This window comes from Bos grunniens, chromosome 19 (assembly GCF_055505025.1).
Source record: "Bos grunniens cultivar Pamir isolate PY7600 chromosome 19, Bosgru_T2T1.0, whole genome shotgun sequence".
NCBI lineage: Eukaryota > Metazoa > Chordata > Mammalia > Artiodactyla > Bovidae > Bos > Bos grunniens.
In genome coordinates, this window is record NC_141183.1 from 53,932,847 (window position 1) to 53,951,982 (window position 19,136).

The 19,136-nt window shown below is 44.4% G+C and overlaps 1 protein-coding gene across 28 annotated transcripts in view; it reads left to right on the forward strand.

The window, feature by feature from the left end:
• The window catches only part of TEX14 (testis expressed 14, intercellular bridge forming factor), a 150,175-nt gene that overhangs the window by 107,530 nt on the left and 23,509 nt on the right, over positions 1 to 19,136 (forward strand). For 8 of the 28 annotated variants that reach the window (XR_015148326.1, XM_086360656.1, XM_086360649.1 and 5 more), the window contains 11 exons: positions 1,168 to 1,319; positions 2,430 to 2,620; positions 3,399 to 3,549; positions 5,567 to 6,495; positions 9,393 to 9,499; positions 12,055 to 12,180; positions 12,383 to 12,471; positions 13,297 to 13,566; positions 14,355 to 14,455; positions 16,547 to 16,675; positions 18,065 to 18,131. Coding sequence is in view for 24 of the 28 variants with exons in the window: in XM_086360656.1 (XP_086216782.1) it covers positions 1,168 to 1,319; positions 2,430 to 2,620; positions 3,399 to 3,549; positions 5,567 to 6,495; positions 9,393 to 9,499; positions 12,055 to 12,180; positions 12,383 to 12,471; positions 13,297 to 13,566; positions 14,355 to 14,455; positions 16,547 to 16,675; positions 18,065 to 18,131 (2,312 nt within the window). In the remaining 4 variants the exon portion in view is untranslated. The remainder of the gene's footprint in view (positions 1 to 1,167; positions 1,320 to 2,429; positions 2,621 to 3,398; positions 3,550 to 5,566; positions 6,496 to 9,392; positions 9,500 to 12,054; positions 12,181 to 12,382; positions 12,472 to 13,296; positions 13,567 to 14,354; positions 14,456 to 16,546; positions 16,676 to 18,064; positions 18,132 to 19,136) is intronic. The other 20 variants (XR_015148327.1, XM_086360657.1, XM_086360653.1 and 17 more) reach the window with 7 other exon arrangements.

A 19,136-nucleotide genomic window follows, 5' to 3' on the forward strand; every position in this document is an offset into this window, starting at 1 on the left:
AAATCTTTACCAAATGCTTACCATTTACGTTCATACTGGACTTTCCAGGTGGCTCGGTGCTAATGAATGCGCCTGCCAGTGCAAGAGATGCAGGTTCGATCCCTGGGTGGGGAAGATCCCCTGAAGAAGGAAGTGGCAACCCACTTTAGTATTCTTGCCTGGGAAATCCCATGGACAAAAGAGCCTGACGGGCTACAGTCTATGGGGTCGCAAAGAGTCAGACATGACTTAGCAACTAAACAACAACATTCGTATTAATTCCTTACTTGCTTAGTGCTTTATGGCTCACAGAGCGTTTCCACACATGTGATCTCATTTGATGCTCATGACAGCTGTGGGCAGAAGTCAGTGCTGATTTCATCCTGAGGGCTTTTGTTGGCCCAGAGGACATTTAGGACACTGACTTAGTTCTCAAGGAGCCTGGTTGCAAAGTTGAGTTATTCAAGCAAATCAGTGAAACTTTGAGGATAAACTAAAAGGGCTCATTTCCAAGAGGGCAGAGCTCAGAAAAGAAGCAATCATGAAGAGTTGGAAGAGTCCCAGAAGGCTTTGAGGGAGGCTTGAAGGGGTTCTTGAAAAAGTCTTAGGTTCATTTATTCAAAAGTAAGCATTGAGGCCTTGGTGTAAGTTTAGAGTTCTGATGATATAAGAGTTAAGAGGCCTGCCTCATGGAGCAGATAATAGCAGATGATAAATAATAAATCAATAAACAAGAAATTCAGATAATAAACGCTCTGAAGCCAATAAATTGGGACTACTTTAGGTGGTCCGTAAGTCCTCTCTGAGGAGGTGATTTTCGAGCTCATGTTTTAATTATAAGAAGCACCCAGTCATGCTAGGATCTGTGGGCAGAGCATGCTCTCAGAAGAAACCACCAGTGCAAAAACCTGAAGTGGTGATGTGTTTGGCCCATTGGAGAAACTGCGAGAGGGCCCCTGTGACTTGGGGAGTGAGTGAGCAGGAGGGAGTGGCCAGCTGAGGTGGGGCAGGGCCTGCTCAGGTAGCAACAGTAAGGAGTTGAAACAGCAGGCGGTGTGGGTTGCTTCAGGGTCTAGCTGGGTTTCTAGAAGCTCAAGGAGGTCATCAGCAAGTGTTTCCCTCGTGTGCTGCGTGGTGATCATGGTGGCCCTTTCAGGCGCCAGCCCCACCTTACATTTCCTTCTGTAGCCAGGATGGGGGTGCGCACAGGGGCCTGACTCGAGTGCCGCTCCCCACCCAGCTGTACAACTGGGCCGCCCCGGAGGTGATCATACAGAAGGCAGCCACTGTGAAGTCGGACATCTACAGCTTTTCTGTAATCGTCCAGGAGATTTTAACAGGTGGGTCAGAGAGCACACCAGCAGTGACCGAAGTCCTTGTTCCTAGGTTGGGTTTTTTCCCCCTGAAGAGTCACTTAGTGTTATGAGAATGCAGGACACAGGGAAAAAAGACTTTAGGAAACCTCTTTGTGTTTTTGCAAGATATGATCCCTCAGAAATCATTCTCTTTTAACCTGTTCTTTAAGATTCAGCAAAGCCCACCTATTGGCTTGTCAATGGTAGTGCATTTAATCCAAGGAGAGTTTTTAAACTGAATATTGCTGTCAGTGCTTAGGGGTCTCTGTGAGGTGCCCCTTGAGAACCTGTTTCCTTTTTCTTTTTTAATTTTTGTTGAAGTATAGTTGATTTACAGCGTTGTGCCAGTCTCTTTAGAGTGACTCAGTTACACATACGTGTGCGTTCTTTTTAATATTCTTTCCCATTATGGTTTATCACAGGATATTGAGTAATGTAGTTTCTTGTGCTATACAGTGGGACCTTGTTGTTTATCCATTCCATTCTAAATGTAATAGTGTGCGTTTACCAACCCCAAACTTCCAGTCCATCCCTCTCTTTCCCCTCTCCCCATTGGCAACCACAAGTTGTTCTCTGTGTTAAGAACTTACAAACGAGAGGAAAGGACTGGCCTCTGAGAAGTAAATGGAAATCAAACACACCCAGGATCCATTGTATGTATAAGCAGTGTCACTTAAAAGAAATAGAAGCCCTTCCAAATGTACAGGACTCTGAGGTGAAGGTATACATACCACATTCACTGCCAGAGTGAGACTCAGCCCCATTGAGTAGTGTTTACCGTCTCAGTGGCAGAGCCTCACCTTCTGTGACAGGAATGCATTGGGCAGGCCAGCCCGACACAGGAAACATTCCCTTGTGGTCCCCAGGTCTGCCGGCCTGAAGTCCACACCTACAGCGGTCTGACACTGCTTCTTCCTGTCTCTGTGACAGGGATCTCCCTGTTATTTGGGTCAGTTGGTTTCTTCTTTGTTATTGAGCTTCCAGTAGTTTTTCTACAGAGAGAAATTAATTTTAAAAAGGTTGAGCAACTTGACAAAAGTTAACCAGTTTCATCTGATTTCTTAATGTTTCTTCTTCTGGCTTTTTCCTTAACAGACAACATACCTTGGGATGGCTTAGATGGCTCAGTCATTAAAGAAACCATAGTCTTGGGAAATTATTTAGAAGCTGATGTCAGGCTTCCGAAACCTTACTATGATATTGTTAAGTCAGGCCTCCAGGTCAAGCAGAAAGATAGAACTATGAACCTTCAAGATATCCGGTATATTATGAAGAATGACTTAAAGGTAAGCTCTAAAGTTGTTAGGGGTCTGTATTTGCTTACCTATCTCAGGGTAGATTACGGAGTTAAGAGACCAAGAAGAAGCTAGAGATCAAGTTGTAGGAAGTTTTGGAAATCCTCATTTCATGACACTCTTTCTGTGTTCCCAAGAAAAGCCTAATTGCCTAATTTGGTGAGGGCAGCAGGAAATTGCAGAGGGAGGCTGGAGAGGGTCAGTTTGTAAAAGGGGCACCCTGTAGGCACATAGTGTGATTCAGTGGATAGCAGCTTTAGTTACTTTAAAACAACTTTATTTATTTCTTTATTTTTGGCCATGCCGGGTCTTCGTTGCTGCACAGGCTTTTCCTCTAGTTGTGGTGAGTGGGGCTACTCTGTAGTTGTGGTGCACTGGCTCTCACTGTGATGGCCTCTCTTGTTGCAGAGCATGGGCTCTCGGTGTGTGGGCTTCGGTAGTTGCAGCTCCCAGGCTCTAGAGTACAGGCTCAGAAGTTGTGGTGCAGGGGCTTCATTGCTCCATGGCATGTAGGATCTTCCCAGATCAGAGACTGAATCCATGTCTCCTACCTTGGTAGGTGGATTCTTTACCACTGAGCTACCAGCGAGGCCTCTGTTACTACTTTTCAAAGTATTGGTAATCACAGTGAGTTCATTTATGAGAACTACAGTGAGTCTACCCAACAGGAGTAACAGGGAGTTTATCTGACACCTAGATATGTTTCTAAAATACCAGTGACATTCAGATGATTGCATATATGTCCTTAGCAGTATTTCTCTTGTTACAGGATTTTATTGGAGCCCAGAGAACTCAGCCAACTGAGAGTCCCAGGGTGCAGAGATACGAATTTCATCCTGATGTCAATGTCTGTCTAGGACTAACTTCAGAACATCCAAAAGAGACCCCTAACTTGGAAATAAAAGAGCTGAAGGAAACAGGTATGGCCTTAACTCAAGGTTTTGACATAACTGTGTTTTGAGAGCTGCGACTAACCGACTCCTCCAAATTGTACCCGTAACTTATACTGGGAACGATGACTGCCTTAGGAAACAAAATCAAGATCCTTAAAATTAAGTTAAATTTTATGGGCTCCATATATACCTTTTCCAGAACTGGGCAGTAACAATCTATTTCTTTCTAGTATGATTTAGGAATGTATTCAATTGTTTCATAAGTAAACATGGTGATTTTTATTTAAAATTATTATCTGTTCATTGTTGCCCTAAAGGTCCGGGAGCAAGCAATGAGAATGAGAGCGGAACACGAAATCTGGTGCAGTGGGTCAGGGGGCCTGCAGCCTCTTTTGAACTGAGGTGCAGAGTCCACTCTGAGTCCAGTTGTTACTCCTGACTGCAGAGTACAAAACTTTCCTTGATCTATCTTTCCCAAGACACTGCACTGACATAGTCCAGATCCCCTTGTTTTCACCCCAGGCCGTTCCCTCATGGGATGGTCTCGGGAACAGTCAGCAAGATTGTAGGCGGTGTTCATACCTAACACCAACCCGCTGTTCCAAGGTCCATGCTTTCATGACCCCAGTCATACTCCCTTCTGGGTCTGGCCTTGGGGTCTGTTAGAAGGCTATTATTCTAAGAAAAACATGAAAAATGTTTTTCATCATTGTTGATACATCATCAACAGTTTCTTGATATATGCTGTTTTTCCAGGTGCCATTTCTATGAAATTTCTCAAGGCTGTGAGTGTACATTATTAGAAATTCCCACTACAGTTCATTATAGAAAATTTAAATAATATGAAGAAAAAGATCACTTAAGAAGATTTTAATTTCTTACAAATGATTTGTTAACATTTTGGTATTTCCTTCTAACCTTTTTCTTAAAGCCTTACTACTTTTTAGTGTACTTGGAAACCTTTGAACTCAGAGCTGCAAAGAACCTTGCAGTCATCTGGTTGATGCCCTTATATTCCAGATGAGAAAACTGAGGTTCAGAGAGGTGTGATTTGCTCATGATTCCAAGCTGATTACCCAGTTGGAATTCAGGCATTTGGATTCTAGCCAAGTGACTTTTCTGTTGACTCTGCACAGGCCTGGAGGCCTCCAGAATGGCTCTCCAAGGTCTCATTACTTTGACTTCTCCATCCCATTTTCTGCCAGCTGTACACCATCAACCAGGGGTGGTGGGTGGTCAATCCTGGAGTTATTTTTTAAGGTATTCTTTCTCTCACAGTGCAGTGGCTTCTTGGGCAGTGTCTTGGCTCCTTTTATCAGATGCTCACAAAGAGCATGACTTGAACTGACATGAATATTCAAACACTGTGTGTGTAAAGAAAGTGTGAATTTAGTCCTAAGATTCAGGGGCCTATAATTCACTTGTCCTGATAGTTAGGCATTTTTGAACATACTATAACTTAAGCATAAGCATTTTTTCCTGGGTTTGATCCTTCCCAAATTTTCTTGTTTTTAAAATAATTTTATTTACCTATTATTTTTGGCTGTGCTGGGTCTTCATTGCTCGGTGGGGTTTTTCTTTAGTTGCAATGAGTAGAGGCTACTCTCTAGTTTGCGGTGTGCAGGCTTCTCATTGTGGCGGCTTCTCTTGTTGCAGAGCTCGGGCTTTAGGACTCATGGGCTTTAGTAGTTGCTGTTCCTGGGCTCTAGAGCACCGGCTCGATAGTTGTGGCACGCTCGCTTGGTTGCTCCTTGGCATGTGGGATCTTCCTGAATCAAAGATAAAACTTGTGTCTCCTGAATTGGCAGGCAGATTCTTTACCGCCGAGCCACCCAGGAAAGCCCTTCCCAAATTTTCTATCTCAACCCTTGTCAAAAGTTCGAAATACCCTCTCATTCTCTGTGAGTGTATCTGGCAGTCTTTTCTAACTGAAAAGTGAGTGAGATGATAAGAAACTTCTTTCTGTGTGCCACTTGAGCAACCAGCCGTAGGTGCTGAGCTGCTGTGGTCACTTTAATCAGCTGCATGTTGCTTTTCTTTTCAGCAGGTAGTCAGTTTCATTCCCCAAGGGGTCACTCTTCTCCCACCGGGAAAGCAACACCAGAGCCTCCTGTCCCAGACGTAAGTCCAGTGGCCCAGCAGACTCACCGCCAAGACGCTGCTTCTCCTGCCTGTTCTGTGGCAGAAGAGGCCAGGAACCCCAGCCCAGATCAGACAAGCCTCTGCAGCTTCGAAATCAATGAAATCTACTCAGGCTGCCTGGACACAGCAGATGACCCAGAGGAGGAGTGCCCAGGAACTGGCTCATCTCTTGAGGGGGCCATACCAAACCAGACAGATGAGCTGAAGTCCATGGAAGAAGAGCTGGAAAAGATGGAGAGAGAGGTGTGCTGTTCTTGCGATGAAGATGAGAGCTCTTCGGACGCTGACACGGAGCTCTCCTGTGAGGACTGGGAATGGCAGAATGATGCACTGCGTTCCCCCAGCCGGCCTGAGCCAGCCCGAGGAGCCAAGGGCGCCACGAACAACCGCTCCATGACCGAGGAGTACATCAGTAAATGTGTGCTGAACCTGAAGATTTCGCAGACCTTAATCCACCAGAATGCTGATTTGCTGAGGAATGTTCAGCAGAAGATAGAAAAGCTCGAGATGATACAGAAGGAGCAGGCGGAGCGCAGGTCTCTGTGGGTTTCTTCGAGAGAGTTTGCAGGCATCCACGACTCACCTTCCGCCCTCGGCCCCCCGGCTTCCAGCTACCTTCCTCCTGTCGTGCAGCGGCCGGGGGACCAGCAGCTGGACCCCGGGGGCAGTGGTCTGACTCTGGCAAGGTCTCCGAGAACAGTGAAAGACTTTCGAGGAGGACATTTTGGCAAAAGGTCCAAGAAAAGAAGCGACTGTGGCTGGACACCTTTAGCTTCTTTCCCCCAAGTCACTGAAGAAATCACCAGGGATCAGCCGGAGAAGGGCCACCAGGTGAGGCTGAGATGTTGGGGCAGGGCAGCACGCAGGGTCTGGAGCCGGCCTCAGCGCACCCTGACCCGCCTGCAAGGGTGGCCTCAGCACGGCCAACTCCTAATGAGTCCTCTTTGCTTTGGGAAACAAGGCCTCTAGGTTGGAATTCCAAGGTAGATACTCTTCATCTCCTATCCCGAACCCAGCTCACGGGCCCTGTCCTCTGTAAAATTCTATAAACTATGTGAAATCGCTGTTTTGTAGGTCAAAATAATCAAGTATTGACAACTTTATATAGTTCAACTCACCAAATATGGTATCTTGGGCAGGTATTTAATCCCCATTCTGAATTGCTTATTAATTCATTCATTGACTCATTTGATAAGCATAGAGCTCTCAGAGGCTGTTTATTAGACCTTGGGATTTGATGAATGAGCCACACGCTCTGCTAGGAGCAGCTCAGACACCGATGGGAATGGAAGGACTTGGTAGTCAACGGAAATGACCATGGGTTGAAGAGTGGTTCCTCTGTGAGCTGCTGCTGTTTCTTCGTTTGTTTTTTTTTTTTTTTGACCACACCACATGGCTTGTAGGCTCTGGGCTTCTTAAGGACAGATCCGTCCAGTAAGGCTGAGGAAATGTCCCCACACATAGAAGGGGGCCTAGCAGTAGAAGGTACTCTGTAAGTGGTCACTGAAGGAATGAATAAATGGATGAATTTTAACAAGTTCACACATGCAGAGCTGGCTGCCTGTTGAATCAAAATTTTAGAGCTGGATCAAGCCCATCCTTTTCCAGAGTGTGAAGCTCAAGCTTAGAGACTTAAACTTTCTGAGATCCATGGATGTGACTGAGCGCAGGGTGGAGTGGGAGAGGTCAGTATCCCTGAAAGGAGGATCTTATTACTGAAATTATTTAGAGTTGCTGGCTCATGGTTAAAAAAAAAAAAAAAAAAAGCAGGCTAACTTTTAGTAAGTTTTATTATTCTTTTAAAATCCTCCACCTAAAGTGCACCCTCTTGGCCTGCACAGGGCAGCTGACTCCCACTACCCTACCCCTTGCTGTGCTACTGACCAGCCCTAGCTGGGTTTCTGACTCCCAGGCTAGCGCTCTGGCACTGTTCCTTGCTGCGTTCCAGCGAGACTTAGTCCTCACATATAACATTTGGAAAAGCCTTGGCATTTGTTTTTATGTAAAGAGAAGGAAGGTGATTTTGGAGTAGGAAATGGCAACTCACTCCAGTATTCTTGCCTGGAGAACCCCATGGACTGAGGAGCCTGGTGGGCTACAGTCCATGGGGTCACAAAGAGTCGGACACAACTGAGCAACTAACATACACACCCAAAGAGAAGGCACAGTGAAAGTTAGAGTTTACGAGAAAACTACTAGAAATAACTTTTTTGTATACTGTATGTTGATTACCTTTTGCTGCATAACATAAAATAACAATGTTTTATTACGTCTCGTAATTCTGTGGGCTCTGAGTATGACAGGGCTAACTTGACTGATTCTTCCATTCCTTGTGGCACTGGCCAGAACCACCCCCTCAACTGCATTCAGCTGGAGTCTGCGTTGAGCAAGAAGTTCCAGGAAGGCCTCAGTTACCTGGCTCCCCCAGGCGGCCTCTTTCCACACTTGGTTTCTTTTGATTCACTAAGTAGTCTCACCCAAGCTTCTCTGCAGCCTGGCAGCTGGCTTCCCAAGTGAAACTGAAGCTGCCAGGTCTCTTAAAAACTAGGACAAGATCACTTTTGCTGCTTTTCTGATGGTCACAGGAAGCCAGCATGGATTCAGGGGGAGGGAAGTAGATTCCAGGTCTCCAATGGCAGTGTGGACAGGGAGGGAAGGAATTGAAGGCAGCCGTTGTTGGAAACCATCTACTAGTACATATGACTACGTATAAAGCAACTCTACCATATTTTAATTGTTCTTTAAAAAGCCTACCCTGGTTTTCTGGCATAATCAAGGAATAAGGCATTTTCACCTAAGTGAAATTTTCAAACATTTGAAATTCATTCTTTTAATTTCTCCATTCTTAAATTTTTAATCATACTGAATGAAAACACTACAGACTTGCCATTATTCTAAATGCCAATTTAAATATATTCTAAATCTATTCTAGCCTTTCCTTGGTGACCATGAGCATGACATTTTTGAACATCTGTTACTGTGACACAGTGTTGCCTCCACTCAACAGCCTCTGGAACTCCTACTCCACAGAGGCAGTGATCATTTTTATGCATCTTCTCACCTTTAGGTGTCTTGCTGCCATTCCCAAATCTCACATGTGTTGCTTTTATTTGCTGTAGGTTAGGAAATGCAATTAAACTAAGTTAGTTGAAATTGCAGTAAGCAGATCCCAGGTCTCTTTTTTTGGCTAAAGGGCATTGGCTTTAATTGATTTTACTTCTACTATTTTTGAAGTATTGTAGCCTTTTTTTTTTTTTTTTTGGTTGTGTTTTATTTTCATAGCACCCCTCTCCTCCCCTTGCACCCCAGTAGATTTAGGCAGATATTATTGTCCCTGTATTATGGATGAGGAAACCAAAACATAAGGCTCACTTAGGTTAGTCTGAGTAAAGTTCAGATGAGAACCCAGGGCCTGGGGCTCCTGCCATAAAACCTGCTGCCTTAATAATCATATAGGGGAAAGTTTGGGGACTTTTGATGTCTAATTTGTCTGTTCATTTTCCACTTGCACCCTGTTCGGACTGAAGTCCTGAGGGCCAACATGTCTCTGAAGAGGCCTCCAGCTAAGAGATGAGTTATTAGATGTGAAACATGCAAACTAAAGTTGTCTTGAGAGGTCTGGTTAGTTCTACATACTGAGCGAGAATGACTTTAAAAATAGAATGTGAGAGTGAAGGGAAGAGGGATTCCTTCATCAAAGCACTGAAACATGTCTCCCGATTTTTAAGCTGCCAACTCTTTGTGGTCCTGGAAAACAGAGCAGAGGTGAACAGTTTCAGCCCACTCACGGAGCCAAGGCCAGTTTGGAAAGAGACAGGAACCAGAATACCAGCAGGTGGGTTAATGTTTCATTGTTCTTTGTGTCATCATGTCTTTAGACGCCCATGTGACCCTTAGGCCACTTTAATGATCTTCATTTTGCTGGTGACAAAGATTGTGAGCATTGAGGAGTAATAACACAGAAAGAGATGTTGGCAGAGTGAGTGAGAAGAGCAGTATAATGGAGACTCGCAGGAGACGTCAGAGGTGAAGTTGCTGGCAGGTCAGCCAGACAGAACTCCTCAGTGGTCCAGAGCAGAGCACCCTGTCTTCCTGAAACTGTCCAGATTGCTTTCCTGAGAAAAGGAAGTGCCAGGTATCCCACACACCAGGGCTCCAGAAACCAAACTATGTGAAAACCAGTGTTGTTCAAAATAAGCGTCACTGACTCTGGGGGGCAGAAGGAGGAAGTTGAACAATATCATCGTTACCTTTTGGACTCTGATTTTTAGCCAGACTGATGAAATGAATTGATTTCAGCACAAATCAATTTTCCTTCAGTAGAAGGAAAGTGTACACATATGCTGGGTTTTTAAGAACTTAGGAAAAACAAATTTTCTTTTGCATAGGAAGAATTATTAATGGAGCAATTAATGTTTTTCAGGACAGAGTCATATATGAACTTAGTTTTCCTTTTCTGTGGTTAAAAGGCAGCATTAATCCACAGCTTTGAAGTCCATCTTCCTGGAAAAAAATTTTTGTATTCCTGCCCTCAGTGGTGACTGAGAATAATGACAAGAATTTGCTGTTCTCTTCACTTCAGTTAAATATGTACCAAAGGGGGAATCGAGGAACATGCCCAGACATTTTAGGTTAGTGTATTTTACCTTTACAAAGGGAATGAACTGAAGAACCACCAAATCAGCCTCAGAGAGTTTAGCACGCACATCACTGACAGCGGCAGACAGGGCGATGGTGCAGCTGCTGGCGGACGAGGCAGAAGCTGCAGCTGCGGCCGCCCTGCTCAGCGCCAAAGGGAGAGGCTGAGGGCTTTGCTGCCAGGCCACCTAGGCTTTTTGTGTGCTTTCAAAATCACTTAAATTATATACATGTAGGCATTTTTGTGGGCTTCCTGGGTGACTCAGTGGTAAATAATCTGCCTGCCAATGCAGGAGACGCTGGTTCGATCCCTGGTTGGAGAAGATCCCCTGGAGAAAGGAATGGCAACCCACTCCAGTATTCTTGCCTGGAGAATCCCATGGACAGAGGAGCCTGGCGGGCTACAGTCCATGGGGTCGCAAAGGGTAGGACATGGTTGAGTGACTAAACAAGAAGGCAATTTTGTATCCTGAGTTTTTGCTTTACATTAAAACGTTTTTATCCTTTGTTATTAAAAACATCCTGTAAACTTACTTTGAAATTGTAAGTTTGAAATGGGGAAAAATTGAATTTTCCCCATTATTTTTTTCCCCCAGTGTTGAATTTTAGGTTGTTTCAGTCTTTCTTTTTTCTGTTATGACTAGGGCCATAGTGACGTGTCAGTAAATTTTATTCCGCATTTTGGGTTATGTCCTTGATAGACTCCCAGAAGCAGAGTTACAGAGGGTTTGAACATTTTAAAGATGCTTGATGCTGCTGCTAAGTCACTTCAGTCGTGTCCGACTGTGTGACCCCATAGACAGCAGCCCACCAGGCTCCCCTGTCCCTGGGATTCTCCAGGCAAGAACACTGGAGTGGGTTGCCATTTCCTTCTCCAATGCGTGAAAGTGAAAGTGAAAGTAAAGTTGCTCAATCGTGTCCGACCCTCAGCGACCCCATGGACTGCAGCCTTCCAGACTCCTCCATCCACGGGATTTTCCAGGCAAGAGGACTGGAGTGGGGTGCCATTGCCTTCTCCGAAAGATGCTTGATAGCTGTTGCCAAATTGTTCTTCAAAGAAGCTGATCAGACATGACATTTCTAGTTCAACAGCCTCTCTTTGCACTCTGATACAGCAGGAGACTGGGCTATTCTAGATAAAAGAGGATTCTTATGTATGCATAAATCACACGTTTTCTTTTTCTTTATCTTATTTGGCGGTGCCAGGTCTTAAGTTGCAGCACATGGCATCTCCTACTTGTGGCATGTGGGATCTAGTTCCCTGACCAGGGATCAAACCTGGGCCCCGGCATTGTGAGCATGAAGACTTAGCCACTGGATCACCAGGGAGTCCCCTAGATGATACATTTTCAAAGAATTAGTTTAATAGGTGATAAAGTGTATATAATCATGGGATATTTAGAGGAAAAAGAGACTTCTTTTTTGTGCAGATGAGGAAACCTTGGCGCAGAGAGACTGAAGTTTGCCAAAGTCAGCTAACTAGTAGCAGGACATGGTCCACAACTCAGTGAAACTAGGATGAAGATCTCTGAATCATCTTCAGAGTCCCTGGTGCCTTAAGCCCATCTTTGTAAGTGTTAGCTGTTGCGCTATCACTGATGTGCGGGTGGCCTGTTACCAGAGGATTCTGATCAAAGGGCAGGAAACTACTGAACCATCACCTACGCTCTGCTCTGCTACAGCCCAAGGACCAGGGTTCTGTTTGTGAAGCTGAATTTCAAGATCATCTAAACCAGTCCTTTTGTTTCTTAGCCAGGGAAGGCCTAGAGAGTCCAGTCCTCAAAGCAAAACGACACAGCTCAGTAGTGCACTCCTCACGGTGCCAAGCCACCCACAGGGATCACCCACCTCATCCAAACCTGGCCAGGACTCTACCAGGTAGTACAGCCTTGTGGGCTGAGTGTTGGAGGGGGTCTGGTGCCCCCTGGTGGTGCATAGGAGTCAGTGCAACCTCAGAACAGCTCAGAGAATAGGGGACAGCCTCTGGGTGGGCTCATGGACTTGGGGTTGTGTCAGGAACCTGAGTAAACTGATGTGTTTGTGTTCACTTGCCCTCTTCCCCCAAATACATGCAATTCAGGATCAGTATGCAATCTGTGTCTTCTGAAATCTATAACGCAAAGTCACGAAATAACAAAGATGATGGAGAGATACACTTAAAATGGAAAAGTGAGTATAAAGCCATGGGTTCTGTTGGACAGAATGAAATTTAAAGTATCTTTACTGTCTTCTCATATTCTTTTCTTGTTAGATCATTCCATTTTAAAAGTAAGACCTTTCTGATTACAAACTGTAAAAGAGAAGTGCTTTTTTAAATCTCTGGACTATATAGGAAATCTTTCTACACTCTGTGTATGTGTATACATGTATATTGTGTAACAAATGTAGTAAAAAAAAATACATGGTATAGATTCTTACAATGTTGTTAAGGTAGAGAGCTTCCAGTGTCACTTTCACCTATCCTGTGGGTATTATTCTTTTGTATCAGTTTAATCTTATGAGCTTAAAAGAATACAGCATCTATGTTTTTTGATAGTAATGCTAAGTGACACTGAAAAAGGATAGAAAATTTTGAGGAAAACACACATGCACACATATATATACATACTCCCAAAATATGAGCTCAGTCTGGTCTAGAAAGGCTATAGAAACTCAAATAGAATGCCTTCCGTTAGTTTCTGCAGGCTAGGGGCTTCACATGTCATTTTCTTACGAAATCTTTACAGAGAGAAGGTCTGTCTACAAATTTCTGTTGCCGTTTGGTCTAATTCAGCATAAAGGGCTGTAACTAACTGAAAGTCTGCCTGTCCCTCACTCTGTTATTAGTTCTCTTCTCTTTTCTGTTTCAAGCCAAGCTAAGGATGATGCAGTTCTAAAAAGGGAATAATTGTGACAATATAAGCTATAAACCATTACGGAACTCTTTAAGGAACTAAAGCTTCTGTTTCCAGCATTCACAGTGCTGTTTTAAATGCTGCTTTCTCTTACATCCAGCGGAAGTGAAAGAAATGGCAGCAAAAGCAGCCACTGGACAGCTGACAGTACCTCCTTGGCATCCTCGGAGTGGTGTGGCTTTAGACAGTGAGGCTGAAAATGAGCCTGACCCCCTGCCGCAGCTCCCCATTAGGGTCTCCGAGCATATGGATTGGCAGCAAGCTGCAGACTATCTCAAGAAAAGTGATGAGCCAGGAGGAAATGACAAGTGTGGCCAAACAGACAGCAGTGACCAGCGTGGCAGACAGTCAGGGCCTCAGCGTTTCACCAGTAAGTTCAGATGGAGGAATTGGGGTAGGTGAGCTCTATCAAGTTGTCAGCTCTCAACAATAAGTAAAGCTCCTAGAATATTTCCTTTGGCTTCTCTCCTTTCCTGTCTATCCGGGGATCCTGAATTCCAGGCGAAAGTAGCACACCCATCTAATCCCACTGTCCTTCAGACAGGTGAAAAAGTCTAGAGACTCGCAAGTTTTTCTATTACTGGAGCAGATTGCTTTGTCCAAATGAGTAAATAGTCTCCATGCACTGACCCTGCTCCTGGATCTAACCTGGCAAAGAATTGAACCTTCTACCAGAGGGCATTGGTGGCAGGCCACCCCCTACTGCCAACTTCTTTGCATTGCATTTTAGGCCAGAAAAATTCCACCATCTCTCAGAGAGTCTGTGCCTGAGGAACCTAGAGACAAATGATGTTTACTGCCATCACTTTATTATAGATTTGTGGGTGAAAACTGCATGCTGTATCTTTCCACCTGCTAATTTGCTTGCAGTCAGGGCATGAGATATCATTTCACAGTTGTTTGAAAATCAAGGATAGGTACATCCAAAATTACCATTCAGCTTAGAATGGATTTTTTTGGTATTTAAAAGGGAGAATGATTCACGGCCACGTGCTAGAGCCAGGCTAACCTAACAGTCTCCACTGTCTGGACAGAATCTGGCATGACACATGGTTGCATTTGGCAGAAAATGCAAGCATCTCCTCTCTCACACTATCCTTTGCCCCTTCGTGCCATTTAAAAATGACTGAATGACAATTATTGTGTTATAATCATTAGGTATCAGGCACCTGCCCCCCAGAGAAGATGAGCAGCCAGAGCACAGTGAAGTCTTTCAAGCAAATTCGGATGCATCTGTGGCTGTTGAGAAGTCTTACAGCGTAAGTCATACAGCTGGAGAGCCAACTCAAACCCAAAGACCTAGTAGGGTAAAACTGGGTTGTTACGTATTATGATATTGAAATATCTGTAGTAGTTCTTTTTTGTTGGAGCATGTGCCCTCATGTCTCTGACATGAATGAAGAAGTCTTTCCTCCCTGTCTAATACGTTCTGAATTAGTTCAGCTCAAAGCACTGTGTATATTGGAGCTTGGGGAAAACACAGTGTTAGATTCAGCTCTGACCCTTGAGCTTTCTGTCTGTGTGCGCGCTCAGTAACTCAGTCGTGTCTAATTCGTTGCAACTCCATGGACCGTAGCCCACCAGGCTCTTCTGTCCATGGGATTTCCCAGGCAAGGGTACTGGAATGGGTTGCCATTGCCTTCTCCAGAGGATCTTCTGACCCAGGGATCTAGCCCACGTCTCTTGTGTTTCCTGCATTGCCAGACAGATTCTTTACTGCTATACCACCTGGGAAGCCCAAGCTTTCTGTCTAACTGTGTAGAAAAGACCACCTCGTAAAGCTCAGTGTGAGGTCAGTTACCAAAGCTCATGACTGAAGTCAGATTGAAGTAGGAAAAGCAGGGCCAGGGTTGCAATGAGAGTACCTTTGCCTGGGATGTCATTTAAGACCAAAATTCAGCTCTCAGCTCAGTGGAAGGAGTGTGTTCATGCCTGAAATCTATGTCTCAGCAAGATCCCTAGGATTCAGTTATTTCCCAGCATTTGCGCTGGGGTTACAGCCTTGCTTCAGGGATTTAATGCATTCTTCAAGTGTGCAATTGGGCCATGGTCCAGCCAGCGTAAGGAACCAAAATTTGTAATCACCATTGACATGGAAGAATATAAACAGCAATTGAGAATAAACAATGTAAAAAGCCAATTGTGATAACATTTGAGGCTTTTCAAAGAATATACCTTTGTATTTTAATCAGTACACAGACCACTCACAGGGCAGCTTATTCTTTCTTTCCCTTGAGGTCTGGGAGGACGCACCACATTAAGCATACTGGCTTGGCTGGAGAAGCAGGTCTTTCAGGGAAGTGGGGAAGGTGTGGGAGGCCAGGCTTGTCTGAGAAATTTTAATTTGATATGAGAGGTCAAGGAAAGCAGCTGCTAAGTGCACAAAAGAGGAAGTGTGGCAAAGGCAGTGTCCAGGGAAAAAAACCACAAAACCTCTGCAAAGAGATGATTGAAGGTAAGGAAAGGAGCCAGCTGTCTGGCCACGTGGTAATGAGGGCTGGACGTAGAGAAGTAGCAGAAAAGGAAGGAGCAGAGCAGAGATGCCGATGAAATAACTTGCTTTTAATTAATGTATTTATTTGGCTGTGCTGGGTCTTAATTTCAGCATGTGGGATCTAGTTCCCTGACCAGGGATAGAACCCAGGCCCCCTGCATTGGGAGTGTGTTTAGCCACTGGACCACCAGAGAAATCCCAGTAACTTACTTTAAATTATTTCATTTTTTAAATAGTTCTCCCTTTTTTCTAAATTAAAAAAATTTTTTTGGCTGCATGGCTGTGGGGTTTTAATTCCCCAGCCAGGGATCAAACACACACTGCCTGCAGTGGAAGCATGGAGTCTTATCTGGTGGGCCACCAGGGAAATCCCTGTTTTATTATTGAGATTGCATTGCTATTTTTAAAATCATGCTCTTTCTCTTGCCTTTAAATGGGAATACCTGAAGGAGTCCCAGGTCTGAGCAGCCTCAGCCTAGAGTTGACTCCAGCACATGGACTGTGTCTGTGCCCGTGGGGATCAGGGTATGTAAATTCAGTCCGCAGCTTGAATTGTCTAGGGCCTTTCTTCTTCCTGTGAATTTCAGAGCAAAAAGGTTGCCCATCCTCCCCTACTTCCATTGTGCAGGTAAGGATGTTGAGATTCAGGACTGTGATTTGTCACACTTGCTCTGGGGTTCATGACTGGCTGTGCAGAAGGAGGGCAGCAGTGCGCACGTGGCGGGAGGGGCTCTGAGAGCATCAACCCGACTGCAGGGTGATTTTAGATGCCCTGTTACTAACACTGCAGCCAGCTCTAAAGGGATTTGTTTACAATAAACACCAACTGAAAAGTGATTTCCTGCGTTATTAATAGGGTCAGTCTGCACAATCAACTTGTTCACCAGAGTCTTCTGAAGACACTGAAGACATGACAGATGAATTTTTAACTCCAGACCATGAATATTTTTACTCCTCAATTGCTCAAGAAAATTTGGCTCTAGAGGTAAAAATTTACAAAGTTCAGGATAAAGTACATCTCCAGCTTTCTCTGTTGCTTTATTCCTTTAAAATTATTTTTATTAAGAAAAATAGCTTATACGTAAAAGTATATCCTGTCAATTTATCAGTGTTTTCATATGTTTTGAAAAAAAACGTGTGAAAAGTAAGATTTTTCATAATGAAGGTCTTACCACAGGATTGTGGTTCCTGCATTTGTGCAGCACTTTGTACTTCATTTTCAAAACCTGTTCCTTCTTGTTGCTTAATTCGCAGTCCTTTCTTGGGGGGAGAGAAGGCAGCCTGCTGTTACTGCTCTGCGTGAAGAAGCACTGGTGACAGCAGCCTAGGGAGTTAGCCCGGGACTGACAGGCTTTAGTGGTGGGAGGGCCAGGAACAGCAGCACAGGGTCCGCAGGGAACGTGAGGCTGTCCAGTACACGGCCTTTCCTCTGGGATGTGCCTGGCTCTTGCAAGAACCTGTTTGTGCAGAGAGTATTTTCATTTATAAAATGAAAATCATGGGAGTCTTTTATTTACTCTTGTACTTTTTACCTCCTCTCTCCCCTAACCTGCCACCTCTGGGGGCCCTTTACCAATATGGAAGGTAGAGTGGAGGAAAGAGAATTGTACATGCCAATCACCACATTTGACTGACGGGAAGAATTCAGTGATGCATCAAAAAGCATAGATCTCCCTTGTCGGCACTTCTGCAAACTCAGTTAGAGCAGTTTTCCATAATCAGTCCTTTGAACATTCTTAATATTACTGTGGACTGGGACATTAAGAAAATGGTTAATAAAAAATATAAAGTTTATATACGTATATATGTACATGTATACAAAAGGGGTAACAGGGGAAAGTACACGCATCTTTAGGGTACAGATCATGAACTTTTACATGCTGAACACACTCATGGAGCCAGCACCTAAATCAAGAAATAGAATATTCCTGATCCCCTAGAAGACCTTGTGTTTCCTCCCACCCACTCCTCTCCTCAAAGGAACCAGTGTTCTGACTTCTCACCCCATAGAGTAGCTTTAGAGCCTGGGCCATCTTTCCTACCTTTTTTGGCTTTTCTAGTAAAGCTCCCAGGAATTAAAACATCTTTGTTGGATGGTTGGAGTGAGGAGAGGGGATAGTTATATAAAGAAGGGAAAAGTAACCCAATCCCACCTCACAATGGGAGGTGGAGGAGGGCTTGTTGTTGAGGAGGAACATATAGTACAAATAAATTCTTAATGTCTGTGAAGAAGGTTTGTTCTTTTTCTATAAAAGATGCAGGAACCTTTAAAGATTTTCAGAGTTTAAGAACATCAAGAAATCCTCTCCCCATCTTTTGATGATGCATCTTCCTCTAGTGAACTTCCTTTCTTTGCTCTTTCTTTCTTTTATAGACCTCAAGTCCCATTGATGAAGACTTTGAAGGAATTCAACATGCTTGTGCCCGACCTCAAGCCTCTGGTAATACGCCCTCAGGGCAGATTCCTTTGAGAATCCCTCCTGTTCCCTTTCTGTCGGATCACACATGTTTAGAGCTGGAAAGGTCCTTAGAGATAACCTTCCAGATCTTTCATTTCACAGATAAGAAAACTTAGGCTCAGTGATTTCCCCTCATTAGAATGAATCCCCAGCTGCTCACTAGCCTCATGGTATCCATACATCATGTTATTTATATACTTCCCCTTGCATTCTTTTCAACTTTGCCATTTATTTATTTATAAATATTTGTGTATGTATTTATTTGGCTGTGCCACGTCTTAGTTTCGGCACATAGGATCTTTAGTTCCTGATTTGAACTCTTTAGTCACGGAATGTGGGATCTAATTCCTTGACCAGGGATGGAACCCAGGCCCCCTGCCTTGTGATTGTGGAGTCTTAAACACTGGACCACCAGGGAAGTCCCCCCACCTTGCATTCATATAGCAAACGTTACAGCAGTTGCTGCTTCTCTTTTCCCTTGTGGTCTCTTTCCCTAGATTTCAGTGCTGAGCTGACCTGATGGACTGGCCTGGGCCTCACAGCTGGTTATTGACACGGTGACAACCAGTACTAGGTTTCTGTGTCCTTCTCTACTCCAGAAGACTGAGTCTTACCATCATTTTCCTTTGCGTGCATGACATCTTAGCAAAGGGTTAATAATAGCCAATACTACAGTCAGTATAACATCGTGCCTGTTCTGGGCCTTGGGTTCTGTATAACTTAGCAATTGCTGCCTGTTACACGGGAAGTTAACCTTGGATCAGCAGCTGGGGTGTGGCACAAGACAAGATATAAATGGACCAGAGGTACTGACACAGACATTTTAAAAACTGTGCACTTTCGCTCTTCTAAGGCATGTAACCATCTGTTTTTAAAACCAGGGTTATCCATCTCGTGAACCATGCAGCTCGGTCTATGGTCATGTCTCCACTGTCTGAACCCAGGCTGGGCAGTTTAGGTTCTGAACATACCCCCTTCCTCCTGTTG